Here is a 21,429-nt window from a genome sequence, read left to right as displayed (position 1 = left end):
AAATGGATTTCTCATGAAATAATCAGGTTCCCAAGTTTACTCGTTAAAAGTGGACAACCTTCAAAAGCGGCGACTGTTTCTTTTAAGCTAAGGTACATTTTAGCTTTGATTTACCGAAAGAACACATAACAACAGTGACAGGTCATTAAAATAAATCCCCAAACACAAATAAAAAGGGAAGAAAAAAAAAGTCACCTGGAAAAGATATCTGACCTTTATTACAATAAAATGACAGAGGAGTTGCAACATGAAGGTTACATTCGTGGAAAAAAATGACCATTAAAAAACATTTAAAACACTATTCCTTCACATTCCGCTGCCAGAGATCTTTCCTATTTATTTATTTTTTGCCATTTTCAACCCTTCCAGCCTTGAAGGATGACAACTGTTTACATAAATGTTTACTAGATATAGCAATATTTGTGATGCACAGATATATTTCAGTTAAATTAGAACAATACGAGACAATTCATACATAAAGCGCATTTCTTATTCCCTTCCACTTTGAGCACAGCATTGCAGGCACTTGTTCAAGGAGACAGATATAGCTCTAATATCAGCCCTTTTTTTTAAATCAAATATCATAACTATAATGAAATCAGGTCTCTGCTCTGTTATTGCTGAAGACTGAATCTTTTTTAAATATCAGAGGGAATCTGTTGATAATCTGGCCAGATAAAGAACCGCGAGGTTCACTGACGGCTGTCGGCGCTTTCTTGAGGTGTGCAACTTGTTGCAGGCGAGACTCTTTTTGCATCAGCACATTTTTTTCACACGGAAATCAGTCAATCTGATGGCATTCTCCTTGCAAAACAAACAAACAAACAACAAAAAGACGAAGAATAAGAAGAAAAGAGAAATCAAAGGACCTGAAGAAATATGGCAGCTGAACAGATCATGCACCCACTGGACTCCCTCAACCCAGCCCTCAACACAAGCATCTACATTTTCCTTCAGTTGCTTGTTGTCATGGTTACAGAGTAAAGCAACATTACTGCAAGGCCGGTTCAGGAGAGCTCCAACTCCTCAGCATGGATAACTGATCTGCTCTGAGCAGGATGCAGTGACGATCAGCAACCAGAAACAAAGGGAATGTCAAAAGTCGTCGATATGTTTCTTCATACGCGTTAGGTGTGCAGCATAAACACTGAGGGCACAAATAAACGCTCAACTTCAACACGCCCGTCATCGTATTTCTGCACGGTGGGTTAAAAAGCTCCGCGTCTGTCTGACACGATTCCGGTCACAGGTTTTCTCCAGGCTGGTACTGCGGCTCCGTGGCGGTGAAGTAATCCTCCAGGAAGGACTGCAGGTACTCAAAGGTGGGTCTCTCGTCGGCCTCCCGCCTCCAGCACTGCAGCATCAGTTCGTGGAGCGAGGTCGGGCAGCCGTGGGCGCCTGGCATCCGGTAGCCCCTCTCCACCTGCTCCAGCACCTCGCGGTTGTTCATGCCTAGAGGGGAAAGAGCAAGAAGGATTCAATTGAGTTATGCGCCAAAAAAATAAATAAAAATTAAACACAACAAACATCAAATATATTGTGCACATTTGAATAAAAATTAAATAACCAAAAAATGTAATGGAACACTTTAAAATATATTAATGATAAAAAAAATTTAAAATCCTGCCTTTTCAAAAGTGATTCTATCTTTTGAACTTTTGGCAATTTGTCTAGACTATACAATATATTTTATTTGTACTTTTTTGTGATGCGCCAAAATAAAGTACCCCTTACTGTGAGGTGGAAGGAAAATAATGAATGGTTTTTAAAAGGTTTCATTGGCTCTAGTGGCCGCTATTTGATAGTGAATTGAAAGGAAAGAGAGTAAAGAGAGTAGGCATGTGGCAAAGGTCAGCAGGCCGGGAATCGAACCTGTGACCGCTCCATAGGGGACCAGAGCCTCCATATGAGTTGTGCTTAACTGCTGCACCACCACAGAATCCCTAAATTGTCTTTCTAACAAGAATGAGGCTACAGCGGTTTGTTAGAGAACATTAGAGAACAAACCGTAGAAAAAAAAAGGCAAGCAAATTTGAGCAGATCTTTTTTTTTTTTTTACTCTTTCTCTGTCATTTATTTTTGGTCAAAGTTAAGTGCAACTGTGAAGGGACCCGAGAACCACATGCAGCGACGGAGCTGCATGTTGGAGAGCCCTGACCTAAACTGACAGACTGGGGAAAAAAGAGCATTCATCAGAGAAGGAGCCAAATAGCCTGTGGTAACTCTGCAGGAGCAGCAGGGAACCACAGCTCAGGTGGGAGGATCTATCATAAAGACAACTATAAATCATTACAATCCACAAATTTCTCATTATAAAAGTGTGGGCTAAAGAAAGCTCCTCTTGCAAGGAGGTCATTAAAAGTTCTGATTACAGTTTGGCATACGCCAGGGAGCAGAGGACGCAGCAAATGTTAACGGCGCTCCGGTATCACTGGGATGTTTTAGGTGGGTTGGTACTGATGTTTACTAGTCAGATTATGTGCAGAAATAGTGCAGCAATTCCAGTGGAACTAAATATCATCACACCTGCAAACCTTCCGAAAGAGTTCGCTTCAGTCTTGGTATTATTGTCCTGGTCAACACAAAAATTTTCTTTCTATCACCTGAAAAACAGCAGCAGCATTAATGTGCCCACATGCAGAGTGCAAAGAGTGTTTTTTAACATTATATCAAGACTCTCCAGTGTGCTCATTAGACTGAAAAAACTAAATAAAATGAAGGGACGATGCACAACTCAAGATCCTTTTACAGGATGAAAAAAAATAATAAACAAAAACTTGCAGATGAAGAGGGAGACAAAACACAATGAACACGTCTTCACTAAGACAACTGGGAAATTATTCAACCCTGTTCCGTCTTCTCACACAATTCTTTGTCATATTTTATCAGATCACCAAGTTGAGGTGCAAGGTATCAATAACATTTTGCTCGTGAAGGAATTGCATGAATTATCTCACTTATTAAAACATGTAAACTCGGGAAGCCTCAGGATCTGCATGCTAATTGGCACATGAGGGTGGTAGATGCTCAAGAAACAGTTATTCCTCCTTTTACCGTAAGTTCTCATCTACAAGCGAGGAAGTGCTTAGGCTACGAAGTCTCCAGCAGAGCGGCTCAGCAGCAAGGTTTGTCAGTGTGAAAACCCACCATGTCTCAATAATCAGCTGTCTCAGATGCAAAAAAACGAAACAGCTTCACTTTGAGATGATGTGAATTTAATCTCAACCAGCCGGTCTGGTTCAGTACCTGGGTAGGGAACACGTCCCTTAGTGATGAGTTCAGTCAGCAGGATACCAAAGCTCCAGACATCTGACTTGATGGTGAAGCGTCCATAAAGTGCAGCTTCTGGAGCCGTCCACTTGATGGGGAACTTTGCTCCTGAAACCATGGTAACACAGTCAAGATGTGTGCTGATGCATTTAGGACAGGTTAGGACTAAAAATACAGACAGCCGAAATCAAAAGCCAAAATTACTGACATTTTCATCCATCATGAGCACTTGCACACGACTGGCAGAAGTTGTATGCTTATGTTTTATTCAGCTACCTTGTCTGGCTGTGTACTCATTGTCCTCAATTAGCCTGGCCAGGCCGAAGTCAGCGATCTTGCACACCAGATTGTCTCCAACGAGGATATTAGCAGCTCGCAGGTCACGATGGATGTAGTTCATCCGCTCGATGTATGCCATCCCCGCTGCAATCTGCACGGGAAACCAAAACCAACCATGCTCACATCTGCAGTGGCGCTAAAAGCCTCACTTTTGTCCACCACATGCTGTTCGACTTGGACCTCACCTGTGCTGCCATGTCCACAAGCTGAGGCAGCTTCAGGGTCTGCCCTTCTCCGTCTTTTAAGAAGTCCAGCAAGCTTCCTATGGGAGAAAAGAAAAGGAAGAAAAAATCAGGCACCTTTTAATGATGGTTAGAGAAGGCGGTCGCTTTTTGAAACACAGGTAAATATACTTTCCTCAAAACTGTTGAAAGCTCCACGTGTCAATTTCTAATGATGGTTATTGAAGAAAGATAGGGCCATTAGCCGTTTTACAATATATTTTTATTTTTTAATATATGTAAAGAGGGATTTTAAATAAGCTATTTAGTTTTGACCTTTGTTTTTACCTGTCTTAATTTGTTCTGTGCAATTGCAAAAAATATCACTCTATATATAAAATATTAGGTTGCGTGAGAAGGAGGGACAGTCTGTGTGGGAGTAAAAGACATTTATAAGTAGGTAATTCTGTAATTTCAGTCTGACATAATTAGTCTCCATTTTCAAATTATATGCATTTCTCATGTTGTCTTAAGAAATGTTGTCAATGCACACTTTCTTCTCTATCATACCACTGAAACTGAAAAATTGTGGAGTGTACTTCACTGCCAAAAGTAGAGCTCTTTCATGTTAACACTTACAATGCCTATTTATTACTTTGAATGTTCTCACAGTTTGCAACAAACCTGAATAAATTTAGACCTCGAGTGATATAAATCATCTTATACCTCTAAATATAGTCCAGTTGATAACTATATTTTTTTAGATGTAACATAGTTACATTATAGAGTTCCCTTTTGTGAACTTTACCACTGCAAAAGATTTAAGAATGCAGCAGGGTTTATGTTTTAGCAGGGCAACAAAACTAAGCTCACCCCCAGCGAGGTCAGATGTTTCTCATTAATCTTGACTTCATGATCCAATATGGCTGCTTTGCATATAAAACACAATGACAGCCAGCATAAAAAATTGCAGATATTTGGTTTTGACAATTTGTGTCAATCATTCATATATATTATTTAATATGTAAGATTAATAAGATTAGGTTTTATTAGATTAATATATAATCTTTATTGACCTTGCCTCTGCAGTGCTGGAAAGTAAAACATACAGAAATGTATGTATTGCTATTAGTAGTTATCCTGGTCACTGAGCGTCATTTAGCAGAACCAGTGGTTTTCCACCTTGGAACAGAAACATTAGTAATAAAATCTCAGGATCCAAGTTTTAAATTCACATAAAATAGAAACAGAGCACTGATTTTCACTGCACTCTTCTAGTGGGAAGTGATATAGTAAAAATCTTTTTGGCTTTGGGTGTTTAACTACAACTACAACTACAACTAAAAATCAAAATCAATATTGCCTCTGTTCTTTTCTTTTCTTAAATAAGCTGAATCCTTATGATTGAACAAAATCCCTTTGAGTTTTATTAACAATACATTTCATTAAGAAATGGAAGAAAAAAAATGTCACAGTCAGTTCAAAAGTTTGACGTCAGCAAGGCTTCCCCCCTGCTGCGATGGAGGAAGTTCAAACCTACAATATGTCAGAGCGGTGACAGTTTACTCAACCCGGTACCTTGGCTCATGAACTCAGTGATGATGTAGATGGGCTCCTCAGACACGACGGCGTACAGCTGCACCAGCTTGTCGTGCCGGAGCCTCTTCATGATCTGAGCCTCCTCCAGGAAGGCCTCGGGGGACATGGTTCCTGGCTTCAGAGTCTTCACCGCTACCTTGGTGGTCCCATTCCACATGCCTGGCATACAGACGAGTTGATGTTAACGGGCGCACAGAAAAAGCAGGGATGCACACAGAAGAAGGCCTCATGTATGTGCCAATTTGTCTTCCTCTTTATAGCTGCATGTACGTGCATATAAAAAGCAAACAATAAACAAAATGGAGTAGTGAACTGGTACATGCGGTAAATACTGATGCATGCACATGATTGGTACTTTGGAGAGCATGCATGACGTTATTGAGTGAGCTGAGGGACAACAGATGAACCGAGGTTTGTCTGGTTTTCTTACATCAATAAAAGCAGTGTCAGTCAGAAGTATACATACTCTCATTATGGACATGAATTTCATATAGTTAGGGATTTTAAGGAACCCTTAGAATCATGGACTGATTATAACAATAATCATAATGTTTGGGAATATTGTTCATTTGCTCCGAACTGGCTTCCTCAATTTTGGTTCGAACTATGAACCACCAACATTGCTGAGCCAAAAACACCAGTGTCATTATCTGAATGGAGCAAGTTTAGCAGCAACATGAAACACAGTGAGACCAAGATCAAAAATCAACACCTTCGAATTGACTGAAGTCTGCATCTGCCCCAGCAGACATACTCCTCTTACCTCCTTTTTATCAGAGGAGTTAAAGATTGAACACATTAACAAAGTAGGTTTGGGGAAGTGAAAGGGAGACTTTGAAGACCAAGAAACAATTGAAAGCTGCCAATTTAAAGTAACTAATATTTCAGATTAGAGCAATGATGAAATATCCCTCCAGAATAGTGCAGGGATTTTGGTGATGGCAACAAAAAGAGTTGCTCAGCAGCATTTTCTAAACTTTAGAGGAAGTATTCAATTTATGCTGTAAATAAATAGTTTGAATGTGTCCTTAAAGACAGAACCTAAAACAGTGTGAGATTTATGTCCGTGAAGGGAGTATGTGAACTTCCTGCAGCACTGTACACGTATGATGCACAGATGACATCAGGATGACAACCTGTACGCTCAAAAAATAGATTCAGTCACTGAAAAACTCTTTCACGGTTATATATTTTAAGGTAAGAAAAATATCCATTGTCTTCTCTACTGAGAAACAATACACTGGCATAAAAGGAAATCTTGAATTATACACTGAAGTAAAGCAAAACAATCTTTGTTTCCCTGTTTTTCCTGACTTTTAGAGTTGGCCTGCATCAGTCTCACCCATCCAGACATCCCCGAAGCACCCCTGTCCCAGCTTCCTTTGCATTGACAGGGTTTCCCTCGGTACCTCCCAGGCGTCCCGCCCGAGGCCCAGGGTGAGCGGGGTGGAGTTGAGGCAGGGCTTAGTCAGGTAATAACAGAGTCCATCGTTAGTTCCTAAGAAGAAGAGGAGGAGAGGGGGTGCCAGAGATGGCGGGAAAGAAGTTTGGTGATGGAGGACGGGAGAAGAAAGGGTGAAGGTGTGGGTTGGAGAGTTGGTGAAAAGATGGAAAGGGGTGACAAAATGTGAGTTTTAAAAACATGCACATGCAACGAAAGGAGGATCTGGACAACAACTCAGCACGTCTGGATGCGGAACTCAGCTTCCTCTGCATGACGTCCCCACTTGCAATTTTTCAATTTATGTTTAAGGTAAGAATTTGTTTCTGTCCTGTTTTACGTTAAGAAATGTTCACACTTTCTATCCTGTTACAGTTATACATTCTTAATCAGGTGTGCTTCTGTTGTTCTTTTCCCCCTTCAGCGAATCGCCAACAGTCCTACCCATCCAGACTTCTCCAAACTGGCCGTTGCCCAGTTTCTTAATCAGCTGGAGAGACTCGCGAGGAATCTCCCACATATCCTTGGTCTTCACAGATAAGTCGGCCAGCTTAGGCATGCCCCTCTTACAGCTGCCCATCAAGCGGCAGCACAGTCCCGCCGCTCTCTCTGAGGCAGAGAGACACGGAGAGACATACAAACAGACAAAACACAGAGAAAAACAGAGCAAATGCAAAGGTAAAGACAGAAAAATGCAAGTTAAGCAAACATACAAGAGCACAACTCACATAAACATATATGTTTATGTGAGTTTATTTATTTGCATGTGGCAGAAACACCAGGATGCTTAGGGAAAGACAAAAAAATACATGTGCCAAGATGCAAACTGAATTTTGCGCCCTAATCCCAAAATGTGCCACTAGGGGGCAGATTTACACTTTCAACTAGTTTAAGGTAAGACGGAAGTGAAACACATTATGTCATCCAAACTTTTCTTTTTCGAGTTTGCAGCTGAAGTCAAACATGTTTCTTACATTTTAAAAAGCCCAGAGTAACTTCACTTTTCCTATTAATAACACATGGCTTTTTTTCAGGGGCTGTTTATGCTTATAAAAGCACAATATAATAAAAGCCGTATCAGGTAAAAGCATTTGAGATTTCCTTTCAAAGTTCATACACTTTGAACTTTGTCACAAGTCGTGTTACAGCCACAATTTTATATTTTTCATTTTTTACATCTTTTAGAGGGATTTATAATGCCCAGGCTCACGAATAAAAACTAAAACCAACACAAAGTAGGTTATTATTGTGAAGAAGACAATAAAAGAATTATTTAAAATTACCTAACAAGGTGGGGGCAGCATCATATTGTGGAGACACTTTACTTCAGCTTCGGTATGGAAATTTAAAGAGCTGAATTTAGATCTGACTGAGGATCTGTGGACTTAATAATCGATGCTCACAGAAGCGTCGCATCAAATCCGACAAAACGTGAACTATGATAGAAAAATAAGCAAAGGTTTCAGTTTCTAGATGTGCAAAGTTGGAACATATCCCCAAAATGCAACGTAACCAAAAATGGTTACGCAACTGGTCACTCTGGATCTTAATGAGGGGTGTCAGAGTAACTGGTTCTCAATTCAAACACATCCCTGTTGCATTTTTTTTCAAAGCCATGTATTATTTTCTCCCTCTTCATAACTGCTGAATTTGTGTGGTTCTACTGCGAAGCATCTGCGCTCGTGACCATTTATAATAGTCATACATTCCTACAGCACTGCCACTAAAGCACGCTGAAGGTCATGGCAGTAATTTGACAACATCTATGTGAAAAGGTTCAAGGTTTATGCTAAAGACTTTCAAACAATGAATTAAACATCAATTGAAGCAATATTTCAGCACGACGACACCGAAACAGGAGCTTTGAAAGCTGACAGGCCATCAGAAAAGAGGAGGATGAATTTGTGAATCTGTTGGCGTGTTACCTGTGTAGTGCTCTACCAGCTGCTGAACAGTGTCAAACTGTGACCTCGTGGTGATGTAGTAGCCTCCGTTGTCTAGCTTGCGGATCTTGTAATGCTTGACATGATCTCCCTTGTTGTCGTCCCAGTCCCGGATGGACAGTGAGTAAGCACCTGTGTGAGAGAAATGTGAAAGGCTACATGAAGGGAAGGTTGGCTGACGTGAAAGAGTTGATTGTTTTTAGACTCTATCCAAAGAGATAGTGCATAGGCGTGTTGAATGTTTCTTCTCCTCACCTTTGGTGGTCTCACTCTCTCGTATGAGGAAAGTTCCCCTCTGGTTGCCCTGAGCCAGCAGCTGTCTCTCCGCATCCTTCCTCCCCATCTTCCCAAAATACCACCTGTCACCACGAGAACGCCACACAGGTGATTGGAATAACATCACACATCACTTGACCTCTGCTTTCAGACCACATGTCAATCACCAGGGGAGTCTTAAGTGTTGGCTTAAAGCGCAGCACAAAAAAAAACAACTGTCACTGTTGTGTGTGTTTTGGTTTTCTGGTGCAAACTCACTCTTCAGCCTGTATGGAGTCAACAGGAGCGACGTAGTTGGAGGGGATGTAACCTGAGTTTCCGGTGTTCAACGAACGAGCTTCCCACCAGTCACCTTCCCTGTAACCAAAGACAATTTGTTAAAAAGATAATAAAAAGAAAAAAAAGATATTGCTGAATGAGAAATAAACAGCATTGGTCAAATGTTAACATCATGTAAATTGATTTTGGATTTCCTGAGCAGGACAAAATGTTTTTTTCAATAACAAAGGCTGGTCGACGTGCCCTGCAGCTGCTGAGACCTCGGATGTTTTGTAATTAGTGACATTTATTCACAATGGAAGGAATTTAATGCATACAAAAACAGTCAACTGACTTATTTCAGCTGTCACAGAACTCAATATGCTGTCAGCTCTTAGATAAATTCTTGTCTATTGCTGGGTCCTTTCATGTAGCGTATGCAGACATTGAAACACTGCTTATGTTGTTTCCTAAAAATATTCACCCCTCTTGACCTGTTCTGCCGTTTGTCATTTTACAATCAAAGGAACAACTCGGATGTTTATAACCATTCTCAGCAGATATTAACGATATAAAAAGATATGCATTTGTATTGTAGAACCACCATCTTCAGCAGACATACCTTTAAGAAACATTCAGAAATTTTGGGGCCATTTTTTAAGCTCCATCAGATTGGATGGACCAATTTCCAAGTCTTGTTGTCTGACTCTAAATTAGATTTAGGACAGAACGTTAACTAGGCTACTCTAAAATATGAAAATCTTTTTTGAACCCCAGTTTCAGTTCCTTTTACAGGTCACATATCATTCAGTCATCCATCTCACTATCACCATTTTGCACAAGTGGTTATGATGGTATTTAACACTGGCATCCTTGTCACTCACAGAAAAGATTTTTTTGGATTGCACAACAATCAGCTGTCCTATCAACAGATTCTCCCACATAAGCTGTTTGTCTCTACAGCTGTTTGCTTCTCTAACAATCCTCTCAGGCCTTTGAAGAACAGCAGGATATTTTATTACACACAGACTCTCATGATAACCATTAGGTGACTTCTGAAAGCAATTGGTTTGATTATATTTAGAGGTTTCAGAGTAGAGGGGGTTGAATACAAATGGAGACCACAAATCTATGAAGAAATAACTTTATGTATCCTTTTTCTTCCACTTTATAATTTTACTCAACACGAGCTCGACTGTCGCATACAAATCCCATTTAAAACACCCCAAAGTTTCTGGTTGCAGCATGAAAAGTGTGAAAGAGCCTATTTTTCAAGTGTGCGTCGGTCTAACTCACGTGTTGTTGATGATTTGGAATTTCTCTCCTTTCTGGAAAGTGAGGTCGTCTTCAGTGCGAGCGTCGTAGTCATACAAAGCTACGAAGAGAGTGACTCCACCACCTGCAGCAAAACAAAGCATCCATCCGTCACTTAACTCCGGTTCTTCAAATATTTGCGCTGGCACAGATTAGAAAACAGATATCCATGACAGAGAAATCCTTAAAGGAAGATTAGTAGTTTGAAGTCTTAAATCGGAGAGGATTTCCCTACCCATGCCTCCAGGCCGAGGGTGTGCATTGGTGTTGGGAAAGGCTGAAGGGGATGGGAAGGGCTTGTTGAAGTCTGGGATGGTCTGAGTGGGGTCCATACAGTAGCGTCCCTGGGACAAACCTCCAGGCAGTCCTTCTGCATTGTTCGCAGACAAATCGGTAACATCTACTGTTCCTGATGCTGCTCCTAATGTTTTGGCGGACTTTTTCTGCTTGCAACAGGCACACCCCATAATAACCAAAACGGCGACGGCGTCTGTGAATGCAAAGAAAATGATTTATTCTTTGTAAAAATTCTTTTTTTCACCTTTAAAATAACTGTTTTCTGCAAGGAGGTTAAAAAAATAGCCATTACACATAGAAAGGAACTCGTGTCTCATCACTGCAGTTAAATTAATTACTGGCCGCTGCTGTGAAGTGAAAGCAACGCGGATTACTAAGACACATTGATCAAAATAACCATGGAGAACTATGGTTCTGTATGGAACTGCATAAAGAGAAGTCACTGACTTTAAACAACAACAAAAAAACTTCCCTTAAACAGTAGGAGGTGCAGGAGATGGAGAGTGAGGAATTAATTACAAGGTAGGAAGGAGAAGTTCACTTTTTTCCTCACCTGATGTCTTCCTCTGTCAGATCATCTGTCAATCACCATCGCCACTGGAAAGAAAAAAGAGGGGAGGAGTTGAGTGTCGGGGGGTTTTGTGGGGTAGAGCAGGGCAAAGCAGGAATGACGGGCAGAGAACTGGAGAAAGGGAACTGTAGGAGCAGTAAAGCATGAGGCAGTTGCAAGCACAGAAGTTAGAAGAAAAAAACAGACAGACGGCCTGACAGAGAGAGAGATGTGAGGTTAGCCACTTCCCGTTTTGCTTTGGCATTTCGAGAGAGGCTATTAACTTATTATTTCGGTCAACAGCTGAGTACACATGTACATGTGCATGTGGACGTTTAGACTTTGTGGCGTTAACAAGCTTTCAAATGGCATCACAGGAGCAGAGGGTAACAGTCATAAAGCGGCTCAGCCGTGGAGGTGTGTAAGGGCTTCGACAGAGATCATTGTATCAATCCCAACTTCCAGTTTTGAGCAAACCACACTGTTTCGGCAGAATGCACATTTACAAAGCAAATAAAAAACTAACGCAAACACAAAGAGGAAGAAACATTCAGTAAAATCTGTCAAATGTTTAATTTCCAAGCAGAACAACAAGGGCTATAAACCTAAGCTGTTCTGGTTAGTGACGGTGCTTTGAAAATATTGCAAGTTCGCATTAATATTTAAAAGATAAGAGAGTTTTCACATGACTACCAGCTGTTGGTTACTGAGCTTAAGCTGCATCGATAAGAAGCCATTAGCACAAATATTCTCCAATTTACATGAAGTACCAGATGTTTTAAAAGGACTAAAGCTGATCAGCCCCTTTTATGACATGACCTGACTTTACATGGTTTTAATAAAAATAGATTAATATATGCAAACTGCTTTGTAGTGATGGGGAATTCCTGATCTTATCGTTTGACTCAGCTCAGCAGGAAATATTTATTTTTTAAATCCCATGCTATCACTTCAAGGTTTTGTCAAATTAGACAAATTCAGCAAAAACATGTTGTCCAATTATTAATATGAGGGCAAACACGTATTGTAAATATTTTTTAAGGGGAAAAGCAGAAAGCCTTGTGTCTCAAGTTGTTGTTTGTTTTATTTTGTTTTGTTTTTTTACAATATACTTTTAGTTGCTTTAGAATAAATTCTAATGACGCCAACCTTTTTGTTTTAGGGGATCTTATTACTGGGTAGATTAAAGAGCTTGGCTAAAAACAGAGTGCTGCAGAGAGAAACATGAGAAGAGATGCTACATTAAGGCTTTTTTTTATTTTATGATGTCTTGTTTTTCTACTGAATGTTAATATCAGTTTTTATCCAACGCCATACATTATGCAGTGGTGAGAAGAAAAAAAAAAAATAGATTTGTTCTGTTTTTGATTTTTAGTCTGGCTTAAATGTTCAAACAAATTTTATATTAAACTCATATAACCAGACTTACTACAAAAAGCTTTTTTCCCAATTTGATTTCATTATTAAACATTATATAAACCAGTATCACTATATGTGGACATTAATTGACCCGTAAACCCAATAACTGGTTGTGCCACAATATTCTAGTCAAAGATATGACTTTGACTAGGCCACACCAAGACATTCCTGCTTTTAAAACAATTTCACATAGGGCCAGGTTGATACCATTCTCTCCTTAAACAAAATTATACTTTGAAAACTACACTTACTCTGTTATTTGTTTGATTTTAAAGTGTATTTTGATCACATTCACTTTTGTAAAAAGGAGACAGCCTTGTGTGTGTATATACTGTACATATACACACACACCCATGTGCTTCCTTCAATTATATTTTTAAAATGCAGAAGCCCAGAAAAAGCTAAATCATCTGATTACACAATTTATAGAGTTAACTTGCCGAGACCTTTTCAAGTGAAATGAACTGGGTCTTTCACAACACTGTGAGCCTTCAGCCATTCTAATGTGGATATAATTAAGAGAAGCAACTGTTAAGACAAGATAATCTATTTCTGTGTTGGAATATTTTATTAAAGCTCAATTGGCTGTCTTCTAGATGAAGCAAGACAGTGTAAAAGATCATTCAAATATAATCAAGTCAGAACCTTTAAGACCACCAGTAAAATCCTAATCTCAACCCTCTATGTGTTGAGAAGCGCCAAAGCAGAAGCTGTTAGTTGCTTGCTCTTTCTTCCAGCAAAAGATGATAAGAGGATAAGAAATGTTCTGCTTGGGTACGTAATGTTTCTCTTAAAAATAAAAAAAGCATGTTTCATCAGATTATGCATGAGGAGGCATAAAGGACAAAGGTGCTAGTAAGAACCACAGAAAACCAGGGTCAGATATAATCTAAACACTAAAGCCACACCACTTATCACAAATATTATTACAGGAATGCTGTTTTAAAATTAAAGTTGCTAAGTTACGAGAGGCATGTCTGTCAAAAAGCCCACTGCAGGCTAGCCAGGAGCAGACAGCCCCACTAACTAATCTTGCTGACACCAACAAGATTTCAAAGTTAAACACAAATTTAGCTGATGGTTATTTTGAGTTCTTGTGCAAATCTCTTAAAAAAAGGATTACTCTGACTGTAAAACTAAATATGTTACCACATTTTAAAAGAATTGGTAATAAATGTTTTGTTGTCTATAAAACAATTTATAGACGTTGCACATGTTTTGTCTGAGATGTATTGATAGCACTGTGGTATCTTTACTCCAGTGTTTCTTTTTTCTACATTGTCTATATTTCATGTCTCCAAGACAACATAATTTAAAAAAAAAATCTTTTGAAAATCTTTAAACTTTGGGTTCTGGAAACTGTAAAGAGGCAGACAAAAAAAAAAAACACCAGATTTTTGTAATGGCATCCTTGATACAAAAAATCATTAGAAACTGCCTGCTTTGCTATGTTATCATTGACAAAATCAAGACGGAGATGCATGTTCTCTATTCACATAAGAGCCTAAAGAAAAGCATTAGCACCTGTTATATTTTTTAACATTTTTATTGTCACAACCACAAACCTGAAAAAAATCGTGTGGTTGTTTCTGCAGCTTTTCTCATGTCATAAAGGGAACACGACAAACATGAGATCAAACCTAGACTTTTTTGCCGATGTGCAGCCGTGTGGTGACAAACAAACAGTGGACACAACGTTCTCACAATGAAACATGCTGGTGGCAGCATCATGCTACGGGATCTTTTTCTTCACCAGAGACAAGCTTGTCGGAGTTGATGAGAAAATTAACAATGCCAGGACTGCGCAGAAGACTTGAGACCAACAATATGTTGGTCTTTCACCTACAGATGCACTCAAAATACATTCAAGTTTGTAATGGACAAAATGTGAAAAAGGTTTAAGAGGTGTGAATACATTTATGAGAAACCGAGTATAAACAAGTGTTGGAGATCAGTTTGTAGCAGGACTTTTGGTCTGTTTTAAATATTTGGAAATTATAAACTGCTGGACCAAATGATCACCACCCAGACAAGTGCAGGTTTTAATTTAGAACTGATTCATCTTGGCTGAGTTCACACATACATCAGGATAATGTCTCCAGAGTGCTCTGAGATTCTAACCTGCAACCTTACAAGATGGCCAACCTTCCAGGCTGCAGCCACCCCACCTACTCAGGAATGCACAGGAAGTCACAAAAGGAGAACAATACAAGTAATGGCAGAGAAGGAAGAGAAATCATTCATTACTTTCATTGTGACAAAATGGCAACTGCAGGTTTACTCGTTCCCCTCTCAAAACCTTCGACGTTCTTACAGAGCTTCACGGCAACAAGCGGCTGTTTCGGGGCGATGTGATGCAGCAAAAAATACAGCAGCAAATTTACACACACAAACATTCTCTCACTATCAGACCGGCCATCGTGAGAGTTACAGGAAGTTAGCCCTGTTAGGGTTTCCTGTCCACCCTGCTCCCCCCTTTTCCTGGAAACTGAGGCCAGAGTCCATCCACATACACACCCAGAGCAGCTGCAAGAGCCGCAAAAACACTCCAAGCTCACACTTTCCTTTCTGTTACTGTTCTCTGCTCTGCAGTACAACACCTTTCACATTCTCTACATCCACTCCTCAGATGCTGTACTCATTATTGGTTGAAGCAAGGAAAGTAGAAAATGGTCACTGAGGCCATTTTGCTTTAACTAGCCTTCCTTTGCCCTTTTATGTTCAATTGTCACTCTTCCTGCCTTTTTGAGACTGGCAGGTGACCACAAGCAGGTATGATATAATAAAACAGTCGCAATCACACATTTACTGGGAAGTGTTTTATCGGTCATTATTCCCCATTGGGTTCCCGTTGAATAGATAATCCTGTCATTGTCTGGTTTTCCACCCTCTGCACACAGAAACTGCAATAAATTTACAACTGGTGTGATTGAAGCTGATTTGTGGGTAGAAAAAGAGAAAAAACGAAAACATTTCCCTGTGATCAGAAATTCTCACTTGCTCAGAGCGACTCACCTTAATATGTTTAATAACCATTGAAGTTCAGGTTGCAAGCTTTCATAGTCATAACATGTACCAGGGTTAAGAGTATGAGAGTGTGTGGGCGTTTTGTGGTGTTGGTGATGAGTGGTAAAGTGGGGGGTTGCACAGTTAATTTCCTATAAACATCATACTAAGTTTGACAGACTGAGTTCACACTGCTTGTTAATTACATATGACAAAAATGAGATACGGTGCTAACTTTGACTTTGAAAGAGGAAACATAGCACTCAAAAGGTGCATTAGTGCTTTTTTTTACCAGTATATCTGAGGGTGAAGTGAATTTTGGAACAACTGTTCTTTGGCTGTGTCCCTTCGTAAAATGGCCCTTATTAATGTTCAGGACCGAGCATAGACTCAACCTAATGTTGCGCACTTGTTGATAAATGTCATAGGAGATTTTTATAGCAGCAAGCTAATACAAAGTAATAATTAGACTACCCTGCGAAACAAACCCTGCTTCCTCTGTTGGAGGAGAAGTGTGATGCTTGTCTCTGATAAGTCTGGCTGCACCACTGGTAATATTCACCAGACATCAAAGAACTTTACTCAGGCTTCACATGTGACCTTTTTCGTGGGCTGTCATCTCACCTAAATACCTATACTCGTGTTTGTCTGTTTGAAGACAAACACCGTTTCCCAGCTGGCTGACCATAAAATGCTTTAGCGGAAATACAAAAGAAGTTGACTATATAAAATGTGAGCTCTCCGTTGCTCTGCATGGTCATGCTCTGGAGTTAAAGTTGTAATAAACTTTTATGTAGAGGTCAGAATCAAAGATAATTGCAGCAGCTGCATGTTTCTTTTTTTTATTTCATAAAGCAACTTTTCAAACGCAACTTTTCATTAGAGACAGTGATATAATGCTCATGCTGTACATAGGTGTATTATTTATTATTAATGCTTCACATAATTAAGTTGCGTATTCATTTCTGCTAAATTGGTAACAAGAGAACAACATTTTTGTTGGTTTCTGACTGATAACTCCTGGTCCAAGGATACTTGATTTTTAAAAAATTGATTATTATCAGGTTCTTGAAAGACGAGTTGATAGGAGATGATTTTACTTTTGAGAAAAGTAAAATCAAGTGTTAAACTTGTTTTGTTTTGTTTTTGTCAGGCCAGCCGGACTGATTCTCTTGAAGAATGGAAGTGTGCATCATTACTCTTTAGTCTGAATTTAGACATTTTAACTTCACTTTTTCTGTGAGAACCTCTAACCTGTTTGTCGAATGGAAATCTGTCAGTTCCTAGTTTTTGTCCCAAAACCACCTTTGTGAAATAGTTCCTGTTTACTTTTTTTTTTGTTAATTTGTTTAAAAAAATTAACCACATCTATACTATAGTATTGAATGATATCAACCAGAGGCTGTGAATGATATCAACCAGAGGCTGTGGATGTAGCTTTTTTGCTGATTTTACTGATTTGCAGGTTCAGTAATTAGATTAGACAGACATGGTGTTTGTAGTTTGAAGCCTGTAGTTTTAAAACAGTTTAATTTTCATGTTAGTTTCAACACTACGACCATCTTTATTTTCTGCAACCCAAATATTTCCAAACTCGCAAACTTGCATTTCTTGTAAATGGGGTACATGATAGCTTCTTTTAGCCAGCTGACCAGCAGGGGACAGCAACAAAATGGGAGAACGGCAACATTATGTTGCTCCATGCTTCAAGCAGAAAAGACAAAAGTTTTGCACTTTTTCATTATCTCATAAAAAAACTATTTAAACCATCAGTGCAGCTGTCCTTGATTTGACATCCAACATTTCCTGCCCGTCAATAAAGGCTGCTGAAAAAAAAAAAGATAAAGAATCGGAGTGATGGCAAGAAGGCCTTCCAGATCACACATAAAGTGTCAAAGTACCAGTGAAAGCATGTAAACTACAGGGCATTAATTACCAGAAGGGCATAAATGCAGTATTGTTAATATACAATTTTTTTCATTTTTTATTAAGAAGGCTATAGATATCTTTCAACATTTTGTTTTATAAATTATCAATAAAAACTGACAGATTTTTTTATTCATGTCCTTATCTACTTCACATTATGATCATGTGAAATATACAGTGTGTGTGTGTGTGTGTGTGTGTGTGTGTGTGTGTGTGTGTGTGTGTGTGTGTGTGTGTGTGTGTGTGTGTGTGTGTGTGTGTGTGTACAAAGGAAAGAAAAAAGTTTTTGATAACTTTGAAAGTGCATATTATATAATTTTTCAGCATGATAGGACAATCCATTTCCGTTCGAAATGATGTTTTAGGATCAATACGTCTTCAGTTAAAGCTGTAAAATAACTCAAGTTCTACTACGAAGCAGATACATCTTAATAAACATCAAGAAAAAGCTTTTTTTTTTTTTTAGATATTTACACTCTGCATGACACAGCCACCTACTCCCAAATGTAATAGGTACTGGAAGGTGAACCGTTTGGTCACAGATGGAGACTGCTCTCCATCCGTGATGCAGAAGTTCAGAAAAACGGTACTGAAGAAGAACTGTGGAAATGTCACTTTCCACTTCCGCACTCGAGAACATTTCGGTATAACGCTGGATTTGTCCAGTTTAAACAATGTAAGGAAACAACAAAACTTTGACCTAGAAACTACTACCGAACATTCTGTGCATTCTTCTAAAAATCACAATAACATCAACCCCTCCATCAACACCGTCACTCCCGCCAACATCCATATCCAAGTGACACACCCTTTCCTGCTCAGTGGACTGCAGATAAGCTGCTCCCAGCGGGAAAATTCACTGCAGTCAAACACGCACACACACACACACTTGGTCCTAAATCTGTCCTGTTTTACTGATTTCTCCTTAAAGACGGGAGTCATTACTTTTACCACCCTGTCCTGTTGGTCTATTATTTTCACCTTTTTGTGCTCAGGCCTTTTTTTTCTGATTCTGCAGGAAACTCAACAGGATGCAGAATGTGAGTGGGGCAGGAATGATAGGACAATGGGAAGCAAACTGTCACTGAACCCTCTCGCACACACTCCAGCAGAGGGGAGAGGGAGACGGAGTTAGAGGGGGAACAGTGGAAAAGTAAGGCGTCTCAGCCATCGGGATGTCCTGTTTCTACATGATGTCATCACATCCTTGAGACACAGAGGCCAGACCCGGATTGATGTTTGTAGCTCTCAGAGGTTTCCCCGGTTTTCTACACATTAGGATTGAGACTTTGTCCAACAAGAGGAAGCTCACTGCCTTGTGTCATGTTCAGCTCGTATCCAGGTGTTTAGGACTCTTGCAATGTGCAATTCCTCCTACAGAAGAAAATATACACAAGTCCTTTTCCTTCCTGCCTGTATGTAGCTCCCAGGCTATAGACAGGAACGGACTCCGTAAAGAAACAGGAAGTGATGGAGTCCGGCCTAACAGCGGTTTTACCCATCAAAACTCTCGCAATTTCTTCATCACCTTTAAACTTTTTAAAGTTGTGAAACCTATGCGTTCAGAGATTACAAAAAGGAATCGACAAGGATTAACAACCTGCCTGAGCTTAATGTTAAAACCATAAAAACATTTTTTGATAGCTGGGAATGTTAAGGAAACAGGCAGCCCAGCCTTTTCCTCTAGGTGGTTTACTGCAGGCATGTACTATCAATAATACACTAAAGGAATATCTAACACACTGACAGAAATACAATCTTTCTGGAAAAATGTATATGGGTGTACCCATCACAAATCCAAACAATATATCATTTATAATAAATAAATATATATTATATATAATTTGGCCTGCTTTAAATGCCAATGGAGCCATTTTTGCCATTCTGCCCTCAACAGATAAGAGTAAGTTCACCAAGCGGATATTTGCAGGGAAATCGAGGTGGTCTGGCAACTTTTGGGAGCCAAAATATTTCCAGCAAATTTGTTGCCTTTCAGACAGCTCGCTGTCAGTGTGCAGCAACAGACAAGAGACAGGGCTGGGCTGTGTGGGTTTATACTTCATAAAGTCATAGAAAAGTCTTGTCACTTGTCATAGAAACAGCAACTTTTCAAGATTAGCTTCTCTGGACTGAATGTCGGACGTTCATCCGGGACAAAAACAAAAAAAAAGATCAGCATAAACAAATGGAATACTGAACAAATAAATACTGCGTCTCTTGAAAGTCTGCTCTTCACTAAATTTCCTTCTTGAGAGGAGACATCGCCAGCCCTCTTGGTGGCAACACAGGTTATGACAAAACTCTTTAAATTCCGATTTTTTTTGTTTTGTTTTGGGGGTTTTTTTAACCATTGCAGCATGATTTCTAAACATCCTCTGTCGCAGGCCATCTGTCCACCATGAAAAGTGCAAGAACAAGTGCACAACCGCACCTCGTCAACTTCTCGTAGGCAACTATAGCCAAACTTCCCTTTATTTAACAGACAGAAAGTCGCTTCTCAGCTGTCAGAAATTTGACAAATTGATATTAGAAAAGCAGCGTTAAAATCAAATTAGGCTACATATACATACATATATCTATATCTACACATATATATGTGTGCATATAGATATATATATCTATATATATAGCCTATAGATAGATAGATAGATAGATAGATAGATAGATAGATAGATAGATAGATAGATAGATAGATAGATAGATAGATAGATAGATAGATAGATAGATAGATAGATAGATAGATAGATAGATAGATAGATAGATAGATAGATAGATAGATAGATAGATAGATAGATAGATAGATAGATAGATAGACAGACAGACACACACACAGGTGTATATACCAGAGTATTTCTGTTATCATTGAAATACTTTACCGTGTGTGTCTATTTTTTGACACACAGGACCCCTTTGAACACTTCAAGAATAGATGTAACTTTTGTTGCAGTGGAGTTTACCCTTCAGAAATAAGCCCCTGAATTAACTCGGTGTGTACATACCAGAGAAAGACGCGGACGTTCAAGCGGTGAATCCAGGTGTGGGTTGCTGGAGGAGAGACGCGCGCGCTGCTTCAGAGAGCGAGATAAGTGAGAGTAAGTAAAAGAGAAAAAAGGAGCGCGCGTGCACTAAAAGGACCAGCCCAGAGGGCGGCGCGCGCGTGGAGCGGACCCGTGGACGCTTCATTCAGCGGAAACAATGACTTTTAACACTATTTCCAACGAAAGCGGTCAGTTATTTGTACCGTAGGAGTGACGTAACGCACCTGAAATAACTATTAGCGGACAGCAGACCCGGCTGAAAAATTGCACACCGGATATGGAAGAGGAATGGCTTCGATGTGTCGATTTTTAGATTAATAAAGCTTATCTAGGCCAAAGTTTTCACTTTCCGAATGGAAACAAAAACAAGGTCTGCCTTTACTTTTAGCGAGTAACTTACATTTCTCTTACAAGCCGCCAGCCGAGCTGAATCAGCCTCGGTTCCTGGGTGATGTGCAGCTGCAGCTCAGATGTGACACTTTGACGGAGTGGTGCGAAAGACAGGAAGAAGACCGGAGGAGATGTGTGACATCCGCGTCAAAAACTGCATGCATGCATGAAACATTTACGTAGCTACTTAGTGTGCGGTACG

General features: G+C 39.6%; 1 protein-coding gene across 3 annotated transcripts; it reads right to left on the bottom strand.

The window, feature by feature from the left end:
• Positions 1–198: 198 nt before the first annotated feature.
• yrk (Yes-related kinase) lies at positions 199–21,326 on the bottom strand. Of its 3 annotated transcripts, none has more exons than XM_055053862.1 (13): positions 21,238–21,326; positions 11,452–11,495; positions 10,837–11,091; positions 10,584–10,686; positions 9,288–9,386; positions 9,009–9,112; positions 8,736–8,885; positions 7,255–7,419; positions 5,349–5,528; positions 3,795–3,871; positions 3,547–3,700; positions 3,247–3,378; positions 199–1,452 (listed from the first exon to the last, which is right to left on the bottom strand). In XM_055053862.1, the coding sequence occupies exons 3-13, from the start codon at positions 11,066–11,068 to the stop codon at positions 1,244–1,246; spliced, it is 1,605 nt and encodes a 534-aa protein (XP_054909837.1). In that variant the 5' UTR covers positions 11,069–11,091; positions 11,452–11,495; positions 21,238–21,326; the 3' UTR covers positions 199–1,243. The 3 variants fall into 3 exon arrangements, with proteins under 3 accessions (XP_054909837.1, XP_054909836.1, XP_054909838.1); XM_055053861.1 differs by lacking the exon at positions 21,238–21,326 and adding an exon at positions 20,799–20,887; XM_055053863.1 differs by lacking the exons at positions 7,255–7,419; positions 21,238–21,326 and adding exons at positions 6,712–6,867; positions 20,799–20,887.
• Between the last annotated feature and the right edge of the window lie 103 nt (positions 21,327–21,429).

Source organism: Poeciliopsis prolifica, unplaced genomic scaffold (assembly GCF_027474105.1).
Source record: "Poeciliopsis prolifica strain line A6 unplaced genomic scaffold, Auburn_PproV2 SCAFFOLD038, whole genome shotgun sequence".
Lineage (NCBI taxonomy): Eukaryota > Metazoa > Chordata > Actinopteri > Cyprinodontiformes > Poeciliidae > Poeciliopsis > Poeciliopsis prolifica.
This window is presented reverse-complemented; position numbering and strand designations above follow the sequence as displayed.

What these genes read in the sequence shown, in the direction of transcription:
- yrk (XM_055053862.1), bottom strand. Translation starts at nt 11,068, where the DNA reads ATGGGGTGTGCCTGTTGCAAGCAGAAAAAGTCCGCCAAAACATTAGGA. An exon ending in AGAGAGTGAGACCACCAAAG is followed by an intron (nt 8,886 to 9,008) that starts GTGAGGAGAAGA and finishes TCTCTCACACAG; the next exon opens with GTGCTTACTCACTGTCCATC. An exon ending in TGAGTACACAGCCAGACAAG is followed by an intron (nt 3,379 to 3,546) that starts GTAGCTGAATAA and finishes CCATGGTTTCAG; the next exon opens with GAGCAAAGTTCCCCATCAAG.